The sequence below is a fragment of the Musca autumnalis genome, unplaced genomic scaffold, assembly GCF_047663935.1.
Source record: "Musca autumnalis isolate F117 unplaced genomic scaffold, ASM4766393v1 scaffold_5, whole genome shotgun sequence".
Classification (NCBI taxonomy): domain Eukaryota; kingdom Metazoa; phylum Arthropoda; class Insecta; order Diptera; family Muscidae; genus Musca; species Musca autumnalis.
In genome coordinates, this window is record NW_027412088.1 from 139,866,801 (window position 1) to 139,892,260 (window position 25,460).

The 25,460-nt window shown below is 34.6% G+C and overlaps 1 protein-coding gene across 24 annotated transcripts in view; it reads left to right on the plus strand.

Moving 5' to 3' along the window:
• The window catches only part of mam (neurogenic protein mastermind), a 586,128-nt gene that overhangs the window by 473,756 nt on the left and 86,912 nt on the right, over nucleotides 1-25,460 (plus strand). For 9 of the 24 annotated variants that reach the window (XM_073955428.1, XM_073955414.1, XM_073955412.1 and 6 more), the window contains exons 2-3: nucleotides 17,252-17,919; nucleotides 18,004-20,052. In XM_073955428.1, the coding sequence (XP_073811529.1) occupies nucleotides 17,908-17,919; nucleotides 18,004-20,052 (2,061 nt within the window). In that variant the 5' untranslated portion in view covers nucleotides 17,252-17,907. The remainder of the gene's footprint in view (nucleotides 1-17,251; nucleotides 17,920-18,003; nucleotides 20,053-25,460) is intronic. The other 15 variants (XM_073955405.1, XM_073955406.1, XM_073955410.1 and 12 more) reach the window with 2 other exon arrangements.

Genomic DNA, 25,460 nt, shown 5'->3' on the forward strand with positions numbered 1-25,460 from the left:
GTTAACTCTGCCGGTTGGTCGGTCGGTTAGTTGGTTGTTTGGTCGATTGGTTGTTGCCTATTTGTTTGTTCATGTTGTATTTGTTTGCTAAATTTTGTTGTTTCATTCATTGTTTGATCTGGTTTTCCTCTTCCTCTGTCTGTTTGTTTTTTCTGCCTTCTTGTGACCAATATGTCCAAGCATTTGCACATTTTAGATAATTTTTCCTAAAGTTTTGTTTTTGTTTCTGGGTCATCATTGTTCGTTCGTGTGGGGTACCCTAACCAGATTTTGCAAATGTGAGGCTATTAATAATATTTGCTTGAAAGATTTATTAAACTTATTGCTTTTGTTGTTGTATAATAATGTGATAAAAATTAAGACATTTCTTCTTGTTCTTCTTTGTTGCGTTATTCCACCGATAAGATGATGGCGATACTGTGTGGGATATACAATTTTATTTCCATAATTGGTTTTGATTTGTGGTTTTAAGTTGGGGTTCGCCTGAAGTAAAAGGGGTGGCAATTCGAAAGTGTCTGGTATTCTTTGAGAAGAGCGAATGGTTTCTATGGTCTTCTACCAAAATTCCAACTGGCCCTCTGTGAGATGTCCAATTGGTTTTCCATGACAAATTCAATTGGTTTTCTATGAGAAGTCCTATTGGTCCTCTATGAAAAGTCGAACTTCTCTTCTACGAGAAGTCCAATAAGTCTTCTATGGAAGGTCTTCTCAAGGTTAGTATTCTTATAGGTCATAGAATACCAATTGGTCTTCTCATAGAAGGCTACGTGGTTTTATAATGGTGGACAACTTAGTCTTCTTATAGAAGGCCAGGTGGTCTTCTCATAGAATACCAGGTGGTCTCCAAAAAGAAGACTAGGTGGTCTTCTCACAGATAGCAGTTAGTCTTCTTATAGAAGCAGGTGGTCTTCTCATTGAAGACCAGGTGGTCTTCTCATTGAAGACCAGGTGGTATTCTCATTGAAGACTAGGAGGTCTTCCAATAGAAGACCTGGTGGTCTTCTCATAGAAGACCAGGTGGTCTTCTCATAGAAGACCAGGTGGTATTCTCATAAAAGACCAGTAGGCCTATTCCGTAACTTTTATCGATTGAAAAGTTGTTAAAATTTCTTTTGTTTTTGTAACAACTACAAAACAAACAAATGAAATTGTTGTAAAATAAACAATGAGTAAAGTTGTTAAAAAGTTACTGAATAGGGGGCAGGTGGTCTTCTCATAGAAGACCAGGCGGTCTTCTCACAGAGGACCAGGTGGTCTTCTCACAGAGGACCAGTTAGTCTTCTTATAGAAGACCAGTTCGCCTCCTCATGGAGGACAACTTTTTTAATAGAAGTCCGCAAGTCTTCTCATAGAAGAGCAGTTGGTCTTCTCGTAGAAGGCCAGGTGGTCTTCTCATAGAAAAGCATAGGAGACCAGTTTGTCTTCTCATAGAAGACCTGTTGGTCTTCTCATAGAAGACCTGTTGGTCTTCTCATAGGATACCTGTTGGTCTTCTCATAGAAGACCTGTTGGTCTTCTCATAGAAGACCTGTTGGTCTGATCATAGAAGACCTGTTGGTCTGATCATAGAAGCTCAGTTGGACTTCTCTCTTATTGGTGGTCTTCTCATAGAAGACCAATTGGACTTCTTACTAACGTAGTGTTTCATTGAATAAATGAAAAGTTTCATTAAATAACATAATTAGTTTCTTTATTATGCAATGATACTTCTTAATTAATTCAATAAAGTAGATAGAAGTTATAATTATATTATTGCTATGTAAATTTCAAATTAATACTATGAAACAATAATGAAAGTTATTTTATGAAACTCAATGAAACTTCTTCATTAATACAATGAAGTCTTACGTTGTTTCAAAATCTATGACAAATTTCATTGCTACAACGTAATTTTCTTTCAGTGTAGAAGTTGTTTGCATTTTCGGTGTTGCATAGTGTTATTATCTCTTTTTCGAATTCTGTTAATTAAAACTTCAGACTTAACAAGAAACAATTTTGATGCATATTTTCTGAAACATCCTCTATCTATTTTCTCTTTTATGTCATTTGCTAAATAATAGATTAAACGCCATTCTCTCTTCCAAGAAGCCAAAATCAAGCTATGTTGTATCTCCTACCCCGACCCTCAGATAGATAAAATTCTTTCTTTAACGTGTTACTATTTCCGCCCGAAATTGATGATGATAATGTTGGGCGATGGTGATGGCGATGATGGCATTTCATTGCATTTCCTTATCATTCAATATGTCACGTAGCAGTTAAAAATAAAATACGTACAACAAAAACAAAACAGAACAACAAAAAATACTTTTATTATTATTAAATAATAAAAACACAATATTGGCGACAAAGCCATAAATCTCGATATCGTAGAAAAATACAGCAAAATAAAACTAATGAAAAAACTATATGTATTACAAAAATAACAGCAGCAACAACAACAACGACATCATCAACTGTTTGTTGCTGTTCAATGGCAACTATTAGAAAAACTGCAATAATAACAACAGCAACAAATATAGCATCATGGCATTATTTATTCGTATAAAACCAAAGTGTGGCTGGCCATTTGACTGTCGGGCTGTTTGGTCGGCTGGCTGGCCGTCAGCTCATCGCAAAAACCTTAATTTATTATTGTTGATATTTTTATAATTTTGTTTTATTTTGCATTTTGTAAAGTTGTCAAGGGGTGAGAGGGGAATGACGAGGAGGGTGTCGGTACTGTTACTACGCTAAAGGGGTACTATGTGAGGAGGCTTACATTTATGAACTTGCCACCCTCCGCCTTTGTGAGTGAAGCGAAAGGGTGTTGAGTTATGTAAAAAAGTAAATATAGAAAACAATCTTGCATTTGATTTAAGCCTCCCAGAGTTTGAGCTGGCACGCCGCCGTGCCCGCTCACAGCACCAATAATGTGTAAATGTGCGATGGTTGTCGGCGTCCAGCAACAATGTTTTGAGATTTATGAATGTTTTGTTCAACGCATAAATAGCAATTGCAACAGCAGTTCTGAATGCTGCTTAACAACAATAAAAACAACAAAAATAAAATAAAATGCAAAACCAGAAAAACAACAACAGCAAAACTATATGCATCATCATCATATTTTATGGAAAGCTAAATTATTAACTTTTAAAATAATTTTTATCTTTGTCGCGGCCTGCCTGTGTGTGCTGCAATTATTTAATTTATAGACCTATTAACGCCAAACGCCATCCAGCCACCATCCAGTCAGCAGCGAAGGCCTCTAACTAAGCTGGTGTGAAGGGGATTAAACTTAATATTGAATGTTAAAGATTGAGTTACTGCAGCCGATATTTTATTTTATTTTATTTTATTTTTTTTTTTTTTTGCATTAAACATAATTTTTACACCTTAATAATTTATCACAGTACTTAATTTTCATTAAAGAATTTTTATGGGAAATTTTTTAAGAATTAATTAATTGTTAAGTTGTAAAAATTGAAATATTTACCAGACCGAATTTCAGCGAAAATTCTTTGTAGGACGCATAGCGTAAAGATTTTTTTAAAAAATTGTCCAAAATTTTACAGTAAATGATAGAAAACAAGCTACGTATAGAGGAAAATAAAAATTTCGTTGGTTTGCACCGTTATATTTGAAGTAATGGTACCTATAAAATGACCATTTTTCGATAGAAAGAATTTAAAAAAAAAATCAAGGAAATTCGCAGATTTGCCAAGAAATACCATAACTTTTTTAATGTTGGTCAAAATAGAAAAAATCTTTTTTGTATTTTAATATTTAAAATCAATTTTTTATCAATGATTGTACTCTTCGATTTTCTTGAAAATTTATTGTGTAATAATAATAATAATAATAATAATTTATTTTTTTTTAATTTATTTATTTATTTATTTATTTATTTATTTATTTATCAATTAGTGTACCAGCATTAGCGGGTATTACTGATAGGTTTAACCATTGCACGTTCCAAATTCAAATTCTCTTTCGCATTTAAATAACACTATGCAACACTGAAAATGCAAACAACTTCTAGTATGGATTTTTTGAAAGTACATATTTAGACTACAAAAACCCTAGTTGGGTTTTGTCCTGTCAGTCCAGTTCGTATTTTATGGCCTCATCTAAACCGGGCTAAATCTACACTTTTTTATCAGGCCTTTATCTCAGAAACGAATAGGAATTTGGTCTTGCTGTCTTTAGCAATATTGTAGCCCTAAACTAGTAGAACTTATCTTTTGAAGAAATCACATAAGAAAAACTCCATCTAGGGCATCAAAATCTATAAAATATAGAAAATTTTACATAATTGCTGAAATTCTGGTCAGTATCGGCTAAACTATTGGGAGTTAAACCAAGTAACCTTTTGCAAAAATCTTCCAAATAAAGTTCTCAACAATTCTTTAAAACATTCTGAAACTCTAAAATGCTTACTTCATGTTGTTTCAGCGGTATTTTGCATCATATCTTTTACAACACGTATTTCAGACACAGTTCACACCAACAGTTTATTCTCGCCTTTCGGATTTCGCTACATTATTGACATTTTTATTAAATCGTCGTAGAAAAATGTACTGAAAACAACGGGATAGAGGCATTTTACAACAATGACATGTTCTGAAGAGTTGTGTATTACATTCCAGGGAATATTTTTCCAAAAGAAAATATTCAGAAAAAATTAACAGTTTTGGAGATACGGTGCGAAATTTATAAAAATTGTGGTATTTTTGCATGTATTTTGAAATTTGAGGCAATAAATTTAGTTTTTCGAGTTCATTATTTCTCCAAATATTGTATTCTTGTCCTTATCTACAAATTTGCTTCAGAGGTCAGAAGAAGTTTCGCATTGGTTTCAGAGATATAGCCTGGAATTTCTTTAAAAACTCAATATTTAACCATGTTTAGATGGGGCCATAAAATCCGAGCTGGATCTGACACAACAAACCCCAACTAGTGTTTCTTGTCGTTTGGGTCTGTACTTTCAAAAAATACTGAGTTCGAATTGTTTGCGCAAGATCACCTTAAAAATGTTGCACAGTGTAGTAATCATCTTCTGAAGAAAATATCACTTTAATATTTGGTAAATTATTTGGCCCGGATGCCCAGTCATATAATTCCCGATCTGTAGTTTTTCGATAATCAGTTTAGTTAGTTTATTGTCCGGCTGGTACAATAATTGCTAATCCATTTTCAAAATAAAAAATAAACGTTTTTACGATGTTTAAAATAAATTCCTAAATAAAACAACAAATGCCAAAAAAAGTATTTTTTTAATTTTTTCTCAAATAACAAATATTTCACATTGGTATAAAGGAAAAATTGTATTGACAAATTTTGATTTTTCAAAATAGTCTGGCTTAATCCCTTTTGTTGTTTTAATATTAAAAACAACAAGTTTATTAGTGGAGAAGGTTTGGCATTGTTCGCCAAGGGGTAAGGCAAGGAAGACTAGTTTCGATCCACGCCACTGGATCTCATCAGTTCCCTTTGTTTCTTGTTTGTGGATATTCTCCACCGAAGTTATTTTTCAATAACTTCTTCAACAAGGAACTTTTTATACCCAAACATCAATCGTCAGCTCGAAGTATAAACGTAAACAAAGAAAACCCTTCAATGAGAAGTTTTTCTTTGGTAACCTAACACAACTCTGACGAAAGTGTTTACGAAACAAAGCAAACCTTCTTCCACTCGTATGTGTCGTTGATTTTTCAACAAATGCACATACCCAAATGCTGTTTGGTAGCTTATATACCAACAACACACAAAACCGTGCCAGTGTTTCTCAAATAGAACATTGGTGGCGTTTATTTAATTGGGATAGCTGTTACAATTTTGATTTTTCAAAATAGTCTGGCTTAATCCCTTTTGTTGTTTTAATATTAAAAACAACAAGTTTATTAGTGGAGAAGGTTTGGCATTGTTCGCCAAGGGGTAATGCAAGGAAGACTACTTTCGATCCACGCCACTGGATCTCATCAGTTCCCTTTGTTTCTTGTTTGTGGATATTCTCCACCGAAGTTATTTTTCAATAACTTCTTCAACAAGGAACTTTTTATACCCTTCTCCCTTTATAAATTTGGCGCTTGGAGTTTCAAGAGGTCAAAAAACTTCTTCACCAAAAGTGGTGGAGATAGGTCCACGTTTTGGCATAGCCCCCATATATCGTTAACTCCGACTAAAAGTATTTTGAAATATACACGGTGTGACTTAACCAAATTCAAATGGAAGGTGCTTACACCTGGGAAATTTTTGCAGATTCTGAAACTACAATGCTCATAGATGAGAAATATCAAGAAACAAAACAAAATCGCAGGAGGGATTTTCAAATAAATCGCGATTTAAGTTCACATTTTTAGGAGTTTTGTACGTTTTCACGATTTTGCTTGGAAACCGCGAGTCCTATGTAAATGGGCCTAAAGAAGCTGTTGTAGCTGTGAAAATTCTCCACAAGATTGACCTTTATGGTATTTTCGTAGGTTTTACCGTTTTTGAGATATAGAAGTTCAAATTGAGACAATGCACTGACTGTATCGCCTCCTTATAAAACAATATCATGCTCAGTGCGCCTTAACTAACTTTTGATGAAACCGCTTACACATGGGAAGATTTCGCGGATTATGAAACAGCAATGTTCATAGATAATAAAAACCCAAAAACAAGAAAACATCGCCGGAGGGATTTTTAAATGAATCGCTATCAAAATTCACATTTTTAGGGTTTTTTAGGTTTTCACGATTTTTCTTGGAAACCGCAAGTCATATCAAGATGAGTCTAAAGAAAATGTGGTAGTTGTGAAAATTCTCTACAAGACTGACCTTTAGGTTTTTTCGTAGATTTTACCATTTTTGAGATATAGAGTTTCTGTTAAAGTTTTTAGGTTTTTATCTTAAGTCTTTAAGATTTTGCTTGGAAACCGCAAGTCATATCAAAATGTGACTAAAGAAAATGTTGAAGCTGTGAAAATTCTCCACAAGATCGGATGATTTATTTTTTTCCTAGGTTGTACCATTTTCAAGATATATACGTTTAATTTGGGAAATTGCAGTAATGACATTGTTTTATAAGGAGGCGATACAGTCAGTGCATTGTCTCAATTTGAACTTCTATATCTCAAAAACGGTAAAACCTACGAAAATATCATAAAGTTCAATCTTGTGGAGAATTTCCACAGCTACAACAGCTTCTTTAGGCCCATTTACATAGGACTCGCGGTTTCCAAGCAAAATCGTGAGAACCTAAAGAACCCTTAGAAATGTGAACTTAAATCGCGATTTATTTGAAAATCCCTCCGGCGATTTTTTTGTTTCTTGATATTTCTCATCCCTTCCATTTAAAATTAGTTAAGGCGCACCGTGTATATTTTTGAAATTTGACATGTGAGGTTCTCAATAACAAAAAAAAAAAAAATTCTCCACTAAAAATCGCAAAGATAGGCCCATGTTTTGGTAATGCCCCCATATAACAGTTCCTCCCATTTTAAAGTATTTTGAGGCTTTTAGCTACATTTTCTGATCGAATTAGTTGAAATTTGACATTTGAGGTTCCCAATGACCAAAAAACTTCTCTACTAAAAATTGTCTAGATAGGTCCACGTTTTGGTATACCATACCATATAACCGTACCTTCCGATTTAAGTTATTTTGGCGATTTTAGCTAAATTTTTCGACCGAACTAGCTGCAAGAAATCGTCGTTTTTTGGTATTGCCCCTATAGCTACCTCGCAATTTTCGGTATTTTGAGAATTTTAGCTACAATTTTTAACCGAACTGGCTGTAATTTAACATTTGAAGTTTTTGAAACTTCTCCACCAAAAATCGTCCACATAGGTCCATGTTTTGGTATATGCCACATATAAAGTATCTGCCACCTAATTTAGGCACTTAGGGTATCCGAGGTCGAACAATTTTTGCAACTAATCGACCCGGCCAAACTTAATGTTTTTACTTGTCGTGGTTTCAAATATATTAAAAATTGAAATATTTACCAGAATTGTTGAGACATTTTTTGTCATAGAAAATTGGTGTAATAATCTTAGATTTCTTTAACAAGTTTTAAGGACTGTGGATTTCTTCAAAAATACTCTTATATAAGACTCCTCCTGAGAGCACTAAGCACCCACAAATCGTCCTCATCTTTTTGGATATTTCCAATTAACATTAGCTTGTCATGTACACTTTCTAGATTCAGGTTGTGGCTACATTTTAAGGATTCCTTGGAAATGCTTTAATGTGTTCGATAAGTTTACACCTACAGGTTTTAACAATACACCTCCATTCGTTTCCTTCTCACTACAAACACCATATTTCAATGGCAACGCTTTCCATTTTTAATGATTTTTCCTTTGTGTTCAGTCAATTGCATTAATTTTATTGAGATTTAGTTATCCTTTGCATGTTGGATCTCTTTCTTTTATCCTTTTTTGTTTTGCATAAACTATTAGATTTGTTTTTACTGTCATTGGAGGTTTCCGCATCCTTGAGCTAACAACTCGAAGCAGCAGACATTCACACAAATTTTATACTCAACAAAATTGATACTTGTTATCGGTGTGTGTGTGTGTGACTACTGGGTACATGCAGTAGTTTATCATGCTCGTCACCACACCAAGCTTCATTATTATAACAACAAAACCAACAACTAAATTATATGTAAGGTTGCATTCTGTGAACAATTTCGAAACCAACTGAAAATAAAATAATAAAGAATTTTCTCCCCCCAATATAAAGACAAAATGGCCAACAAATTGGAAATGTAAGACACATATTTAAGTGTTTTGCCATGAACGTGTTCTCTTTTTTTCATTTTCTTAGTGTTGTTGTAATTTGTGTATTTCCAGTATTTAGGAACAAATATTATGTTTAAGTTAAGGGGGGTTTACCCCAGCAACAACTACAGATTGGCACGCATGTTTACATTGTGTCGAACACATAGAGAATTGTGGTATGGAGTATTACTACTACCTTATCAATCGCAAACAGAGTTAAATGTTTTTTGTTTAAATTATTGGAAAAATAAAATCCCCAACTCTATGAAATACCCTTGCAAATAAAATCTATAAGATTTCCAAAAATAAAATAGGTATTTTTGCATAATTTCATTAGAGTCCATCTACTCTTGTTGCTTCCATAAATGTTTTCCTTGTTTTAGGCCCACCCTAATTTATGTATCTATGCATATTCAGATTACACTTATGTTCTATGTGGATTTTTACTATTTTAGTTAAGCGCAGACGAAGAAGAATACCACAAAAAAATTTTAAAAGTAATTTAAGTTTTTACGACTCCATTGGTAATAAAAACAAAAATTGTGTTGTACCCCACGACCATCTATCTATCTCTCTTTTTGTTTGAGATGGCTGAGATGTTTGTAGTAATGCAATGTTGGATATGTTACCACTAAATGTTGCCTGTTTGGAGTAGACTAGCTAGAGTACATTGTCTTGAAACACGAAGGAAACATATATTTGATATTCATGAAAATAAATATCATGCAATCAGTACCAGTTATTTGCCTAATTATTCTGAAGGGCACTCCAATTTAACAATATATGGATATAGCAAAATTTGAAAATCTAACGTATTAAAAATAATTGATTTCCTGAATAAATTATTAATATCAAAAATTAGTGTAATACCCTAGACAGACGGCAGCGTTAATTTGCATTAAGGGGTGACCCCCAGTTTTAAAGTCCAGTGAAATTAATTTTTCATGAATTTTTTCCAAGAAAAATATGGAGCATTTTTAGTAGATGTTTTTTTCATCGGAAAGAGCACATCTTAATCTACTTTCTGATTTTTTCTTGTTGAAAAATATGACGTAGTTTTGTGGCAATTGACCATCTACCAACCCATGTTTTTATTGAAGCGTTTTGCGGTGCCAACTCTAGTTCGAAAATTAATAAACCGATCGTCATATATTTTTGTATGCTTATTAAGAACATAAAGATCTAGTCCTTCATCGATCGATTTTTATAAAAAAAATTGCGTTTTAGGGAAACCAAAAAGTCAAAAATTTTTTGCTTAAAAAACTAACGTTTTTTGGTAAAAAAAAACGGGCAAAAAATTGTTTAAAAATAAAATCGATCGATGAAGGACTAGTCTTTGATGTCCTTCATAAGCCCACAATATTATATGACAATCGGTTTATTAGTTTTTGAGCTAGAGTGGCACCGTTTTCAAAATGTCATTTCGAGAAAAACACGTTTTTAGTTTCCATGTTACATACAAATCACAATGATTTTTCCCTTCCAACACTCATATCTCGGTCAATTTTATTATTATTATTGAAAGTTTTACCACATATTCTATCATACTTATAATTTAAAATAGGCATGAGCATTTTTTCGGTTCTCTGAAATTTACAAGTGGGGAGGGGGTCACCCCTTAAGATCTGCATTTAATTTTGCTCTGACAGACGACAGTTTCTGCATTTACGAAACAGCCGATTGCTGTTTTGTTATTGTTTGCACTGTAATTTTTTGTTTTCCTTATGTCTGTCTCAGAGCATGAATATGCTCTCTCCCTCATATGAATATGGGCTCTCTTTTACGGTATTGCCATATTGAAATACCTAAATGCACTTTAAATTCAGTTTGATTTTGTGCATTAAGAATGTGGATAATGCACGAATTAATTTGAATTGAGGCTGTTAATGCAAGTTAACGCTGCCGTCCTAGGGTATCACATAAAAAATTAAAATTAAATAATAAAATTTTAAAATAAAAAACAAGGCAAGCATCTACAAATTTAGAAAAAATTAATAAAATAAGAAATAGAAAATGCATATTATGGTCGGTAACTTAAGTAAAGTAAATGCTCAATATTGAAACCACAACTGATAAGAGAAAACAAAAATAAAATGCGTTTTTGGCCAGAGAACCAATCTCAGTTATGTTTGAATTTATTTCTGCGCATTAAGCTCCATTAAAAGATCTGCTGAGGAAGCAAAACCGAATGCAACCTAACCGCAAATCCTCTTGCAAAAAATCATGCCTTATACATGTAAAAGGCAATGATGCCTTATCGGGGTTACCTTTCGATCCAATGGTGTAAAGTCCAGGAGATACGGGGGAAAAGGTTTTTTTGAATTTATGTTAGCGATAAATTTATTGGGATGAGGTTGGGTTGATCGATCAGTTTTTAGTCCGAGTGTTAATGGTTTCGACAGCACCTTTACCGGTGTTAAGAAGCCCCCAGATTTTATTATCTATCTTGTATGATACTACTGTTGAGGTTTCTTCATGCACGATTTTTATTCGAATCACTATTCATCTTGTTACCTGAGCTACAGAAAATCAATAGCTTTAGGCACGTTCCTTAAACTTGATCTCCTCGGGGAATACCAATGGGTATTGCATGAAGGGACAAATAAATCCATAAGTCTTCATATGCAAGACTAGCAAGTCAAAGACAATCATATATTATTTTTAAAATATTTATTATTTCTAAAATCGTATTTTTTTTTAAAACTGTTCTTACAGACAACAAAATAAAAATGAATAAATGTCTTGGCCGCCTTGCAACGACCAAGTAATCTCGACTTATAAAGGACCAATAGCATTATAGAAAAAAATTATTTTTCTTGCAGAAAACTTAAGCTTATCTTCAAAGATAAATCCGTAGAAGACTAAAATTCTTCCTTATGTAAGACTAGAAGTTATTCTAATAATTATTGTTCCACAAACATCCCATACGATACAAGGGAGACTTCTCTCATAGCTATGAATGCAGCCCGATTCATATTGGCACAACGAAGTTATTCATATAGCAGATCTAAAGGGTTCCTCTCAAAAGAGTCAAAAAGGGTTCTTCAAGAATACCGAATGCAGACCTGTAGGCTTGCTTATGGAATAATGAAAATATAAGAGATTATATAGGTCTGAAAGGTGTGCTTGTAGAAGACTGAAAGGTTTTCTTGTAGGTGCTCAATATATCTTCATATAGAAGACTGAAATGTATTTTTATATTATATAATATAGAGAAGACAGAAATGACATCTTATGGGAGACTGGAATTTTTCTTACAGAAGAAAAAATAGAAGGCCGAAAAGTCTTGTTTTTGTAAAAAGCTAAAAGATGCCGTTCTTATAGGAGATTGAAAGGTCTTATTACTTAAGACAGAAACTCCTTCTTAAAAAAAATACTAAAAAGTCTTCTTAGAGGAGAGAAAGCTATTTTTATAGAAGTTTGAAAAGTCTTCTAATACAGGAGTCTGAAAAGAATGTCAAAAGGCTTTCATATAGAAGACCAAGAAATCATCTTAAAGAAGAAGAAGAGGTATTCTTATATAAAACTGAAAGATTTTCCTTAAAAGGTCAGTAAGCCTTTTTATACATACACATATTCCAACAACATCCCCGATGGTATAAGGGAGACTTCTCTCATATTAATTAGTGCAAGCCGATTCAAACTGGCTCAATGATATGGGACCTACATTTTATCGCCGAGTCCGAATTACGTGCCTTTCGAAACCACTTATAAAGTAGTTTTTCATGGCTGAAATACACAGGAAATATAAGCCGACATTACGCTGAGGGGATTTGCCTCCGCCGTAAATTTGGATGTTTTGGTCATGGATCGAACCGCAGACCTTGCGAGTGCACTGTGGACGTGCTTACCACTGCACCACGGTTGCTCCTGTAAGAAGTTCTCTTGTTGGATACTGAATAGTCTTATAGAAGATTGAAAAGAGAGAAGTGAAGTGATCACATACAAGACTGTAACTAAAAGATCTTCTTACAAAAGACTTAAAAGACCTTCTTATCGAAGGCCATGAGACCTTCTTTTACAAGACCAAGGGTTGTTCTTATACAAGATCAGGAGGACTTCTTATAGGAGACTGAATTATTGTCTTTTAGAAGATCAATCAGTCTCCTTATAGAATACTGAAAATCCTTCTTGTAGGAGACTGTAAGCTTTTTTAGAGAAGACTGAAAAATCTTCTTATAGAAGACCAAAACATCTTCTAAAAAGGACACATAGGTGTCCAAGAAATCTCTTACAAAAGACCAAGAAGACTGAGATATTCTTACAGGAGACCACAAGGTCTCCTTATAGAATACCGATAGGTCTTCTTTTAAAAGAAGACCAAAAGGTCTCCTTATAGAAGATCAAAATATCGTCTCACAGAAGATCAAAAGATAGACGGCTAAAAGATTTTCTTATACAAGACAAAACGATCTTCTTATAGAAGACCAAAAGATCATTCCATAGAATATTTTCTTATAGAAGTCTGAAATATCTTCTTGTAGAAGACTGAAAAATCTTCTCATAGAAGACTGAAGGATCCTCTTATGTAAGACTAAAAGACCTTCTTATAGACGACTGAAAGGTCTTTTTATGGAAGATGAAAGATCTTCTTATAGAAGTGCGAAAAGTCTTCTTATAGGAGACTGAAAACCCTTTTTACAAAAGGCCAAAAGCCTTTTTGTAGAAGACCAGAATTTCTTCTAATAGAAGCCTGAAAAATCTTTTTATAGAAGCTTGAAAGGGTTTCTTAAAGAAAATTGGCCGGTTTTCTTATAGAAGACTGAAAGTTCTTGTTGAAGACTCTACTATCTTCATATAGAAGACTAAATGTAGTAGACTGAAAGATCTTCTTATTGAAGACTGAAAAAGACCCACAGAAGATCAAAATATATTCTTACAGAAGATCAAAAGATCTTCTTATAGAAGACTAAGAGGTGTTCTTACAGGAAACCAAAGGATAATTCTTTAGAAGACAAAAAATCTTTTAAATTTCCAATAGGTCATTTTATAGCAGACCAAGAAGTCTCTGATAGAAGAAGTCCTCTTTTTACAGAAGGTCAAAAGCCTTCTTTCAGAAAACCAATCGGTCTATTTATGGAAGACCGAAAGATCATGTAATAGAAGACTAAAGGCCGTCTTACAGAAGTCCAAAAGCCTTTTTATAGAATAACAAAATTTATTCTAAAAGAAGCGTAAATTGTCCTTTCGTGGAAGATTAAAACATCTTCTTATAGAAGGTTGAAAGGTTATCTTATAAAAAACTGAACGGTCTTCTTATAGAAGACTGAATGTTATTTAAAAATTATCTTATAGAAAACAAAACGGTATTCTTATAGAAGACTGAATGTTCTTCATATAGAAATATGAATGGTCTTCTATTGAATACTGAAACGTCTTATTATAGAAGACTGAAGTGTCATCATATAGAAAACCTAAATCTTCTTATAAGTCTTTTATAGAAAATATTTTTGTAGAAAACTATGAGATTTTCTTAAAAAAGATCACAAGATCTTCTCATAGATCTCATAGAATACCAATAGATCTCCTAATAGAAACAAAAGTCTCCTTATAGAAGATCATATCATATACTTGCAGAAGATCAAAAGATCTTTTTATAGAAGACTAAGATATGTTCTTATGGCCGACCAAAGGAACATTCTATAGAAGGCAAAGGGTTCGTCTTATAGATCTTCTTTTAGAAGACCAATAGATCTTCTTTTAGAGGACTAAGAGGCCTTCTTTTAGAAAATCAAGAAGTCACCTTATAGAGAAAGACCTCTTCTTACAGAAGGTCAAAGGCCCTTCTTTCAGAAGGCCAAATTTCTTCTAATAGAACATTTAAATGGATTTCTTATAGAAGACTGAAAGGACTTCTCAAAGAAGACAAAACTTTTTTTACAAATGAGCAGAAAATATTCTTATTCGGCTTCTACATGGTATGTTTTATACATAACTACTGTCACTTTTTACAAATCTGAATTTTGTACACATGGCGTGAACCATATAAAAATGTTTATACATCAAAGTGTTATGGGTATACATATGCATTTTTCATGAAAAAACAAGTAAGAACAGACTATAGTCGGACGGGGCCGACCATGTGATACCCTATACCACTAAACGCGTCTTCTTGGGATAAAGTTATAAGATGTGCATTAGAAATTTTACCAATTTTCACACAAAAGTTTTGATCAATTTAACCCGCTAAATATTATCCGATCATACCGTTGACTTGCACGCTACTTCTTCATCTCAAACCAAAACTACGTTTAAAATTTCGCGCCGATCGGACTATTATTGCGACCTACAGAGCGGCTACAAAATCGAGCAAAAATTTTGTTTTTGGTCCATTTCATCCCTTTAACATTTCACGATCATCGCCAAAAACTAATCAGTTCTATTCTGGTCCAAACCCGACCTCCATACTAAATTTCGTGACAATCGGTCCATAATTGCGGCCTCTAGCTTGATTACAATTTTTAATGGACGGACAGACGGACGGACGGACACACATCGCTAAATCGCTTTATCTCGTCGAGATATGAAGTTTGGTATACCACATGAGGGGTCTACGACGAATATTTCGCGGCGTTACATGAATTTTTGGGAAAACAAACTTATTATACCCTTTTCCACATTGTGGTATAGGGTATAACAACAGAAAACGAATGAAAAATAAAATTTTCCTGTGCAGAAGGAATAACATATGGGCGAAAAACAGCGACAGTTGCTATGCATAACATGTATAAAATATACCGTGTTGAAGCCCCTTTATTGAAGATCCGTTTAAATATTCGACAATAAGGTCAGAAGTATTCTTGTAGAATACCAAAAGTTTTTTTAAAGGACAAAAGATCTTCTTATAGAAATCTTATCAATTACTAAGTGATAGTTTTTCTTTAATATAGAAGTGAAGAAAATAAAATCGCTTTGACTGCACTGTGCATATTTGAAATAAGTTCGCCAAAAAACGTCATCACAAGAACAACAATAACAACCTGCCAGCAAGTTCATTATACATCTCAATGTCAGTTATCTTATTACGGTGGTCGTTTACTAAGAATTCCAAAGACAAGTATTACGTTTGTTTTTCCTAGCTCGCTCGAAGTGAATATAAGGCAGTTGAAATCGCTTACAAACATTCACGTCAACATACGTACATATGTAAATATATGTATATGTTTGTCTCCATGACATTAGCTACTTATTTCACACTTAAATAAATGTAAAATTAAATCATTAAAATTCCGCTTCCCAATGTGAAAATTCGATTTGTGTTATGGAATTTAAAGATTTTGAAAATGCTTCACGAAAAGAACAATAACAGGAATTTGAATTATTATATATGTCGTTATGTGTGAGTCATTCGTTATGTTCACAAATGCATATATATATGTGGTTTTCGGAGAATGTAACATAAGTCAAATTTGGACTTTTTAAATCAAAATAAACAGTATTTCAAAAAAAAATAAAATAAAATAAAAAATTGAACTAAATATAAAATTAAAATAAATAAAAATAATAATATTAATTTTATAATAAAGATACATTTTTAAAAAATTCCAAATATTAAAAAGACTTTGTTTTAAAAGAGTACACTTTTTCGTTGTCTTCAATTTGTGTGTAAAGGAAAATAGCCAAATATAGAAAATGGGAAGAAATTTTATTTTTCCTTTCCTGAAAAATTGCAATATTCGACTTATCCCGTTTTCTCTGAACAGCACAGCACACATTCTTATCTATGTATGTAAATGTCCATGTTATTTTATGTATCAATTGCAAGAGGTTTAATTAGTTTTGCGGTTTATGACGGTGGTGCCAAAGTAGTTCACAGTCTTTAAACAAATTATGCCAAGGATGGCATAGAAAGAATAGAGCAGCAACAGAGAGATGCAACAAAACTGCAAGAAAACCACAAATACAACTACCGAAATCGGAAAATTCACTAATTTAGCAAAGTCATTTTGACCTAATCAACTTTGATATAAGATTAAGGAGTTAAATCTCAAACTACTTCAAATTCATTGAAAAATACAAATTGAATTTAGTTAAGGCAATTATAAATAAAATTCAAAATTAATATTTTGGAGTGTCACTTTCTTTCTATTTGCTAAAATTTCCTTTGTTAAAAAGAGTATTATTTTCGTTAGCTTTTGGTGGCTTTAGTTATGTTATAGACCTTGGAGGATGGATGATTAATTCCTAGATTAATACATTTATGAGAATTTCCAGTCAGCTCTAGTATACATATGATTATTATGTCTTCCGTATGTCAGTTTAAGCTTGATACGAGTGATTCTTTGACATAAATCCATATAAATTGGATTCAGTTGCATATTTCAAAATACCATAAAATGACACAAAAATACAATATTTTTTTTATATCATTAAGTCTTTAAGCTTTATTTGATAATTTATAAGATGTAAGCCCATTAATTAAAATTAAATGTCAGTCTGATTGAAATAAATTAAAAGAAAATATTAAAAATACTCTGCTCATTATTTCCACCGTTTCTTTAGTAGACCTATAAATTAAGAAATTCCAAACAAAACGAAAATCCAAACCAAAAAATAAAAACCCAATAAACCAAAGAACATTTTAAGAAAACAAAAAAAATATCACAAGAATAATTTATTAAACAAAGCTACAAAAAGCAAAAGAAACCCAAAAAAAAACTACAACAACAACCACTAAAATCAACATTAACAACAACAACAACTGCAAATCATGAAAGACTTTAAAACACAACAAAGAATGTACAGAAATCAAAAAGTTTTAAAAACTCAGCTACGAAGACATCTGCGAAAATTATAAAAAATCTACCATCCTCAATTGATCCGTATATGCTTCACCTCGCTCGTACGCTCGCTTACTCGCCCATTCTATAAGATAAAAAGAAAACCAAAAAAGAAAAGCAAAACGTTAAACAAAGTGCAAAGCATTGCACAGAGTTCCAGAAGACACACAAGGCGTGATACTTAATCTCCAAACGCGAGGAAAAAACTTCGAACAGCTCTAAGCTACTTAAAAAAAGCAAGCAGACAACCTCATTCTCACGCAGCAGCTCATCCTAGACTAGACTAACGATCTATCACAGATCCCACAAATACTTGACTCTCTCCACACAACTTTAACTCTCTCTTAGTGAATCTCTTAAGCTGTTAAAACTATTTTAATGAATATTTGGGTAAATTAATTTTATTCTCATTTTTTTGCGCTTTAACCTTAAACTCTCAATTAATAACGTCTTTTGTTTTTCTCCCTTTTGCAGCAACAAAAGTTCTTAAAAAGACCCGCTGACGATGCCGACAATGGTGCCGAAAATTTCGAACCGCCACATAAATTGCCCAACAACAACAACAATTCCAACAATAGCAATAATAACAACAACAATGGCTCAGAGAATCTAAAATTCTCTGTGGAAATTGTCCAGCAATTGGAGTTCACCACCTCGGCGGCCAATTCTCAACCCCAACAGATAAGCACCAATGTCACTGTGAAAGCCTTGACCAATACCTCCGTCAAAAGTGAACCGGGTGTAAGTGCAACTGGTGGTCCCGGCGGCGGCGGCAGTGGTGGCGGTGGTCCCCAGGGCAGTGGCGGTGTCAATGATCCACAACATAATGCAAACAATAACAACAATCGAGGCGGCATGCACATGGGCAGTGGTGGTGGTAATGCAACAAATCTAATGGGTGGCCATAACATGAATGCAGCTCAGCAACAGCAGCAGCAACAGAAACCCAACAACATGGGCGGTTTAGGCAATTTGGTGGAGTGTAAACGAGAGCCTGATCATGATTTCCCCGACTTAGCGGGCTTGGAAAAGGATGGCGGTCCGAACAGTAACTTTCCCGCCTTTCCCGAATTTATGGGCGACGATGCCGCCGAGGGCAATGAAACCTTCAAGGACCTCATCAATGACCTGCAAGATTTCAATCCTGGCTTTTTGGATGCTCTCGATGAGAAACCATTGATGGATATCAAAACGGAGGATGGCATAAAGGTGGAACCACCCAATGTCCAGGCCTTGATTGACAGTTTGAATGTTAAATCGGAAAATGCCATGGCCCAGTTCAATGCGGCATTTGGTGGCGGCGGTCCAAATGGCCCAGGTGGTGGCCCCAATGTAGGGGGCGGAATGGGTGGTCCCATGGGCGGTGGACCTGGTGGTCCCCAAAACGATCCCCAAGGCATGAACAAAATGCGTTCCCAGTTCCAGAATGGTCCCAACTCTGGACCCATGTCCGAATTATCACTTGCCGCCCAAACCCTCAAACAAATGGCCGAACAGCATCAGCACAAGAATGCCATGGGTGGCATGAACTTCCCCCGGCCGCCCATGCACCAAAGCCAACAGAATCAAATGATGGGTGGTGGCGCTGGAGGACCTAATGGTCGTTACAATGACTATGTTGGTGGTTTTGGTGGACCCAACGACTTCATGCAGGGTCCCAATGGTCCTCAGCAACATGGCCAACATCAAAACATACCACCACAGTTCCAGCAGAAGGGTCAAGGTGGTGCTGGTGGTCCCATGGGTGGCAACAATGTACAGCAGTCCTTCCTGGACATCAAACAAGAGCTCTACTACTCCTCACAACAGAATGAATTCGATCTCAAACGTCTTCAGCATCAACAGCAAATGCAGCAGCAGCACATGTCACAAGCCAACATGGGTAAAATGGGTCCGAATGGTCCAATGGGTGGGGGCGGTGGTGTGGGCAATTTTCCCAAACCAAATGGCCCTGGACAGCAGCAATCTCAAACACAAAATCCATCGCAGCAACCACAATACTCGCCCTATAATTCTCCCATGGGTCCGGGAGGCGGAGGTGCTGGTGGCCCCGGTGGCGTTGGCGGTGGTCCCCAGGGTAATGCGGGACCAAACTTTATGCAAGGACCTGGACCACGTGGTGGACCAGGCCAAGGTTGTGGACCCAATCAAGGTGGTGGTGGCGGTCCATCAAATGGTCCACCCAATATGTCACCAGTCCAACAACAACAGCAACAGTCGCAACAGCAGCAGCAACAAAATCCCAATGCTCGAGGTCCAAATTCACAACAGAACGCACCGAATATGGGCAATGCGGGGCCAAATACCAATAATCAAAATGGTCCAAATTCGGGTCCAAATCTTAATGGTGGTCCTGGTAATGGACCCCAAGCTGGCCAACAACAGGGTAATCCAAACATGGCACAACAGCAACAACAGGCACAGCAGCAGCAACAACAACAGCAAACGACCACAACAACATTACAAATGAAACAGACGCAACAATTGCATATTTCACAGCAGGGTGGCGCTCATGGTATTCAGGTAAGTGAATCGATAAAGATTTTATTAGTTTTGTATTAGATTCTCTTTCTCTCTTACTCGTATTATCAGAGATAAATACACTCCACGTCAGTGGAATAGAACACCTAAATTTTTATTAATGTTATCCCGAATTAATGTTATTTATCCCGAAACGAATGAATCTACGATTTCAATCTTGTAGGGGTTTAAAGCCGCATCAAACACAGAAAAAATTATGTTTCTAGCTTTTCGCGAAATGATTTTCTGATCATTTTCCCGATAGTACTATGAAAAATAGGCATTTATTTTCGGTCATCAGGATAGAACAGTCATTTTATTTTCGCGAATTTTGGAGATATTAACGCCGAATTTTCTTTCAGCCGATAAAGCGGTGCTTTCTAATCATTTTTCACCAATAAAACCATATAAATATATCCGCGGACGCCGAAATAACAGCGTAAGCGGGTTTAAATTGACAGATAATAGAAGCATCTCGGAATATCAATAACAGTCGAGCAACTATGCCATATTTCTTCACAATAAGATAGAATATGACACAGACAACCTTTTCGGATACAATCGAGTGCTTCGGATGCTGAAAAGATGGAACATTTTCAAAATAAGTATGAAAAACGTCAACATTTCTTATAAAACCTTGATTTTTCTTCAATAAAATAATTTTTCGCGAACAAGTCTGCCGTTTAAAGGTTTGGACATGTGCTCCACATTTAGAGGAAGATGATCTGATATGAAAACATCCGCTATTTTAATACACTGACGTGGAGTGTATGTTTACTTATAATGACGCCTAAAAGTATGCATCGCACAAGACAACAAATTGTTCCGTTTAATAGTTCTACGTGTGATTTGTTTATGTTTAGCCTCACTCTCTCATTCATATTATCAGAGGTTGTTATAAAAACTTCCTTATGAAAATGCCTAAAAGTATGCATTGTACATAGAAAATTGTTATACATAAGGTCCCAGCAAAAAAAAATGGAAGTGGTGCAAGTTGGAGTGAGGATTTCATTACATGCATGGATGCGCTTCCAGTGGACTAATGAAAAAGGCAATCCTTTTCCTCACATTTGGATTACATCCAACAAGCACTTTTATGTATAAACGATAAAAAATTCAATTTTCATTCAACAAATGAAATTAAAGTAATACGGCGTTTATATTAGAGTTTTTTGCAGGGTTAACCTTCTTTATGAGGATATACAATGGAAATGACATTTGAAACCCAGACCCACTGGGTTAACCTTGTTATATATAAACGGCCTATAAGAATAAAATTAAAATGTCTTATTAATGGCCTGTTCCCGTACTTTACAAAGTGGTAAAAGTCGTAAACGATTTTCATACAAATTTTGTGTACGGGAACGCAAAACTCGTAAAAGTGGTAAAAATTGTAAAAATGGAGTGCTTCCTAGCTGCGTGCTGCGGAAGCAAAATGGAGTGCTTCCTAACTGCGTGCTGCGGAAGCAAAATGGAGTGCTTCCTTTCTGCGCGCTCCCTTGTAAAATTCACTGAGGAATTCATAGAAAAAGAAGCACTTCGTGACACTTGCACCAGTGATTTAACTGCTTCCGTGGATGCAAACTTTTTGCTGGGGTGAGTGATCATCGAAATTATATCTGGAATTTACTAATACTTCTGATTAATATTTATTTGGACATAAACATCTTGCGAACTTGTTTTCACGACTTATTCAGAGCAGTTACGATGGTTCCAGCTTCTTCTGTTCAATAGTGCTTCGTATTTTTTATGCCCTCGAGTATGGAGTAGTAGTATGTTAATTTTGGAGCGTATATTAATTTTATTTTTTCGTTTGCATCGCAATGAAATAACCATTTGCGACCCTATAAAGTATATATATTCTTGATCAGGGAATGTCCGGTATTTCATATAACGATATCTCCCGTATATGTATTTCTTGGCCGAACTTGCTGTAATTTGAAATTTGAAGTTCATATTGATTACAACAATTCTCCACCAAAAGTTGTCAATATAGGTCTATGTTTTGGTATAGGTCCAACGGTACCTCTCGATTTTTAATATTTGTAGGGTTTGACATTTGAGATTCTCTGCAGTCACACAACTTTTCCAGCAAAAATTGTCAACACACTTTGATATAGCTCCTTTGTGGTATAATTTAGGCATTGAAATATATGTCAATGTTGCGATATAACCTCCATATAACGGCCCCTCCCGATTTTCGTTATTTGGCAACATTTTTGACGGAAAAACCAGAAATTTTACATTTGAGGTTCTCTGCAGTCAAAAAAACTCCCCCAAAAATTGTCAACATAGATCCCCATGTAAAGGTAACGCCTGATTGAAAGCATTTTTCAGATTGGTTTTGATAATTAAGGCATTTGGGGTGTCCGTTGTCGAAAAATTGTTGCACCTAAAACTGTGGACAGGAAAGGACATAATTATGTTAAGAATATTTTATACAAAATTCGGCCCGGCCGAACTTAACGACTTTTTACTCGTTATATTTACCCTCGCTCTCTCACACATATTATCAGAGGATGATATATTTCCTTACGAAGACGCTTAAAAGTATGCACTGCATATAGGACACTTTTTACATGGCATAAATGTGTTTCCACGACAGAGTAGGTATGATTTTCCGTATGTTTTTTCTACATAAAAATCGTTTTAAAAATCTCTGCTAATGCTTCTGATAAGGTGATGATGCCAACGGGTCCAGTGAGCTATAGCAACCAACAGAACCTATAAAGGAGCATCCTTGTGTGGTTCTTCAATTAATCGAATTGTGTGTGTGTGGAGAGAGAAACGTTCTCCGAGAACACGTGGGCGACCTTTTCCTCTGCACTGAGTTTCCATAATATTTAAATAAAAGCTAGAACTATATCTACATTTCCTCTGGGCAAATAATGTAAGTGATGTAAGCAAAGAATTTTCCTATTTTAAAACACAGTTAATTCTTTTAAATTGGATTTGAGAATCTTCCCTTGCATAAATTCGAAAATTCCACTGAAATTATCTTGGATCCAATAATACATGTGGCATACAATTGCCACGTATTTACGGAGTAACCCTTTCATTTCTTATGCTGGACAGCTCTGTCTTTAATATTCCATAGACACGTTCTAATATTTCCTTAATTTCCATCGACATTCTCATTTCTTACCATGCATTTTCCAAAGATATCAATGACGAACAAAGTAAAAAACTTTTATTGCTCTAAAGTTGTAAAGAAAAGAAATTCAGTAAGAAAAAAATTCAAAAGTTTTTTCGCCCACGAATTGCCGCATATTTTGTTTAAAAGGTATTAAAGTCAATGGTGTTAATATCAATCTGAACATCACTTCCACATTCCTACCTACGCATCAACATCCTCAAAATAAAACGACAAAAAATTAACCATTCATACATCTACCCCCAAATGACCTTTTCTCCCAAACATAAATAAACCACCCACCCTCTTCGGAACAAAAAAACACCCACTCTCTCCCACTGATTGTCTTTGCAAATTGGAAAAAGTGCAACCCTAAAAACAAAATCTCGTTAAAAGTATCGCTCAATAACTCAAGCTCGTGCCTCAGTTACTTCGTACAATGAATTTAAATTACATTTCACAGATTCATTATTATTGTGGAGCGTAACAGCGAACGAGCGAAAAAAAAAATAGCGAGCGACGTAATTCCGGTGAAAATAAATCGTTACGACGTAACTCTGGTTGGTGGTACCCAAATGCGGTTAATGCGAGTTATCGGCACGTTATGTCGTCGTTGTACAACGAACGTATGGTGTACTGAGTGTGGTGCACTGTCACTGCGCTGCGTTGAATTGGCTGTTGCTGACTGCCTGCCATTCGAACTTTGTTGTATGAGCGGCGGACGATGAGCAACAACTTTGTCGTCGTTGATTGTTATGGAATTTCGTTTTACTATTTTCGAAAAGATTAAAAAAGCAATTGTTGAATAAACATAGGGTGGAATAAGAGAAAAAAATAAATTGCTGCATTATTTATTCCCAGAAAACTATAAAAAATTAAATAATTTTTAGCTCTCTCTTAAAGTAATTTCAGTATTTTTTTAATTGTCAAGTCTTATGTCAATTGGACCTATTATCATTCATGTTTGTAGGCTTATTAAGTACTAAATAAAAACATAGATTTTTTTAAATTAAATCTTTGAAATCCAGTGTATTAATCTTCAATATTGCTCTAAAGTTGTAAAAAAAAGACATTCAGAAAGAAAAAATCTAAAGTTTTTTAAACACGTTATAACTTAAAATTGTCAAATTTCCATTCCAGCCTAGTTTCATTGATTTTGTTTAAATTTAGTTGAGAACTCGCATTTTTTCCATTCCATCTCTCTGCTACTGTTTCTGCCGTTCACTTCCTCTCTGTAGTTTTTTAGTGTTTTTATATTTTAAAATATAATTTAAGCTCTGTTTATAACATTCTCAATTACATTAAATGACATTTTCATTAGCTTTTGTTGTTGTTGTCGTTTTATTTGTAAGTAAACCTTTAATGGAATCACTTTGTTTGTTTTTCACTGAAAATGCTCTTGTCATTTTCGTTTTTTATAATGCTCTCTTTGTCTTTTTGTTTCTCCGACATTATTTTTTACTCTCACAATTATGTTCTGTGTGGGGCTTTTGTTACAAATACATTGTTGTTGGTAATTGCCACTATGGGGAGCAAGTACAGAATTGCTGCAGCCCCTTGTGGGGTACAATGGTAATGGTCAGTGTTGTCAACTTTTTCCATGGAATTGGAAATCGCTATAATGCAAACTATGTTAACTTAGGTAATTCTTACAAACATTTATCCATAGGAACAATTGATTTACAAAAGAAAAACGTCTTTTTAATAATTCCTCTTTCGATTTGAGTGGAACGGTCGAAAATGACGTAATTTACTATCTCATATGATCTCCTAAATAAATGTGTTAGCAAAGGACAAGCCAGTATCAGGCATAAAATTTGCTGTGCAGATCATGTAAATCGCTTCAAATCCTTGGCCGACCCTAAAAAATTTGTTGAAGACATCTAAATCCTACCAATTATTTTTATTATTTTTTCTGGCTTGTGTCAGATAATTGTGACACTCTCGAATATCTTTTTAATCTTTAAGATATTTTTTGCGGTTTTTGGTAATATTTGTATGAGCCAATATTTGTTTTTGAAAATCGTTACATTTCATGGAAAAAACGCCAAATTATCATCACTTCTGACAACCACACGGGATTTATATTCCGAGTGAATAAAATATGACTTGAGTGATTTCCAATCTTGCCACAGAGTTTTTGATTCTCTTTTTGCATGAGAAAATAAAAACAATTTTTAGTGTAAACAATTTATTTTATGATTATTAGGGTTTAATTTGTCACCAAAGACTACAAGCATTCAATACATAAGAAGCCCTCATGTATACATTGTTATTT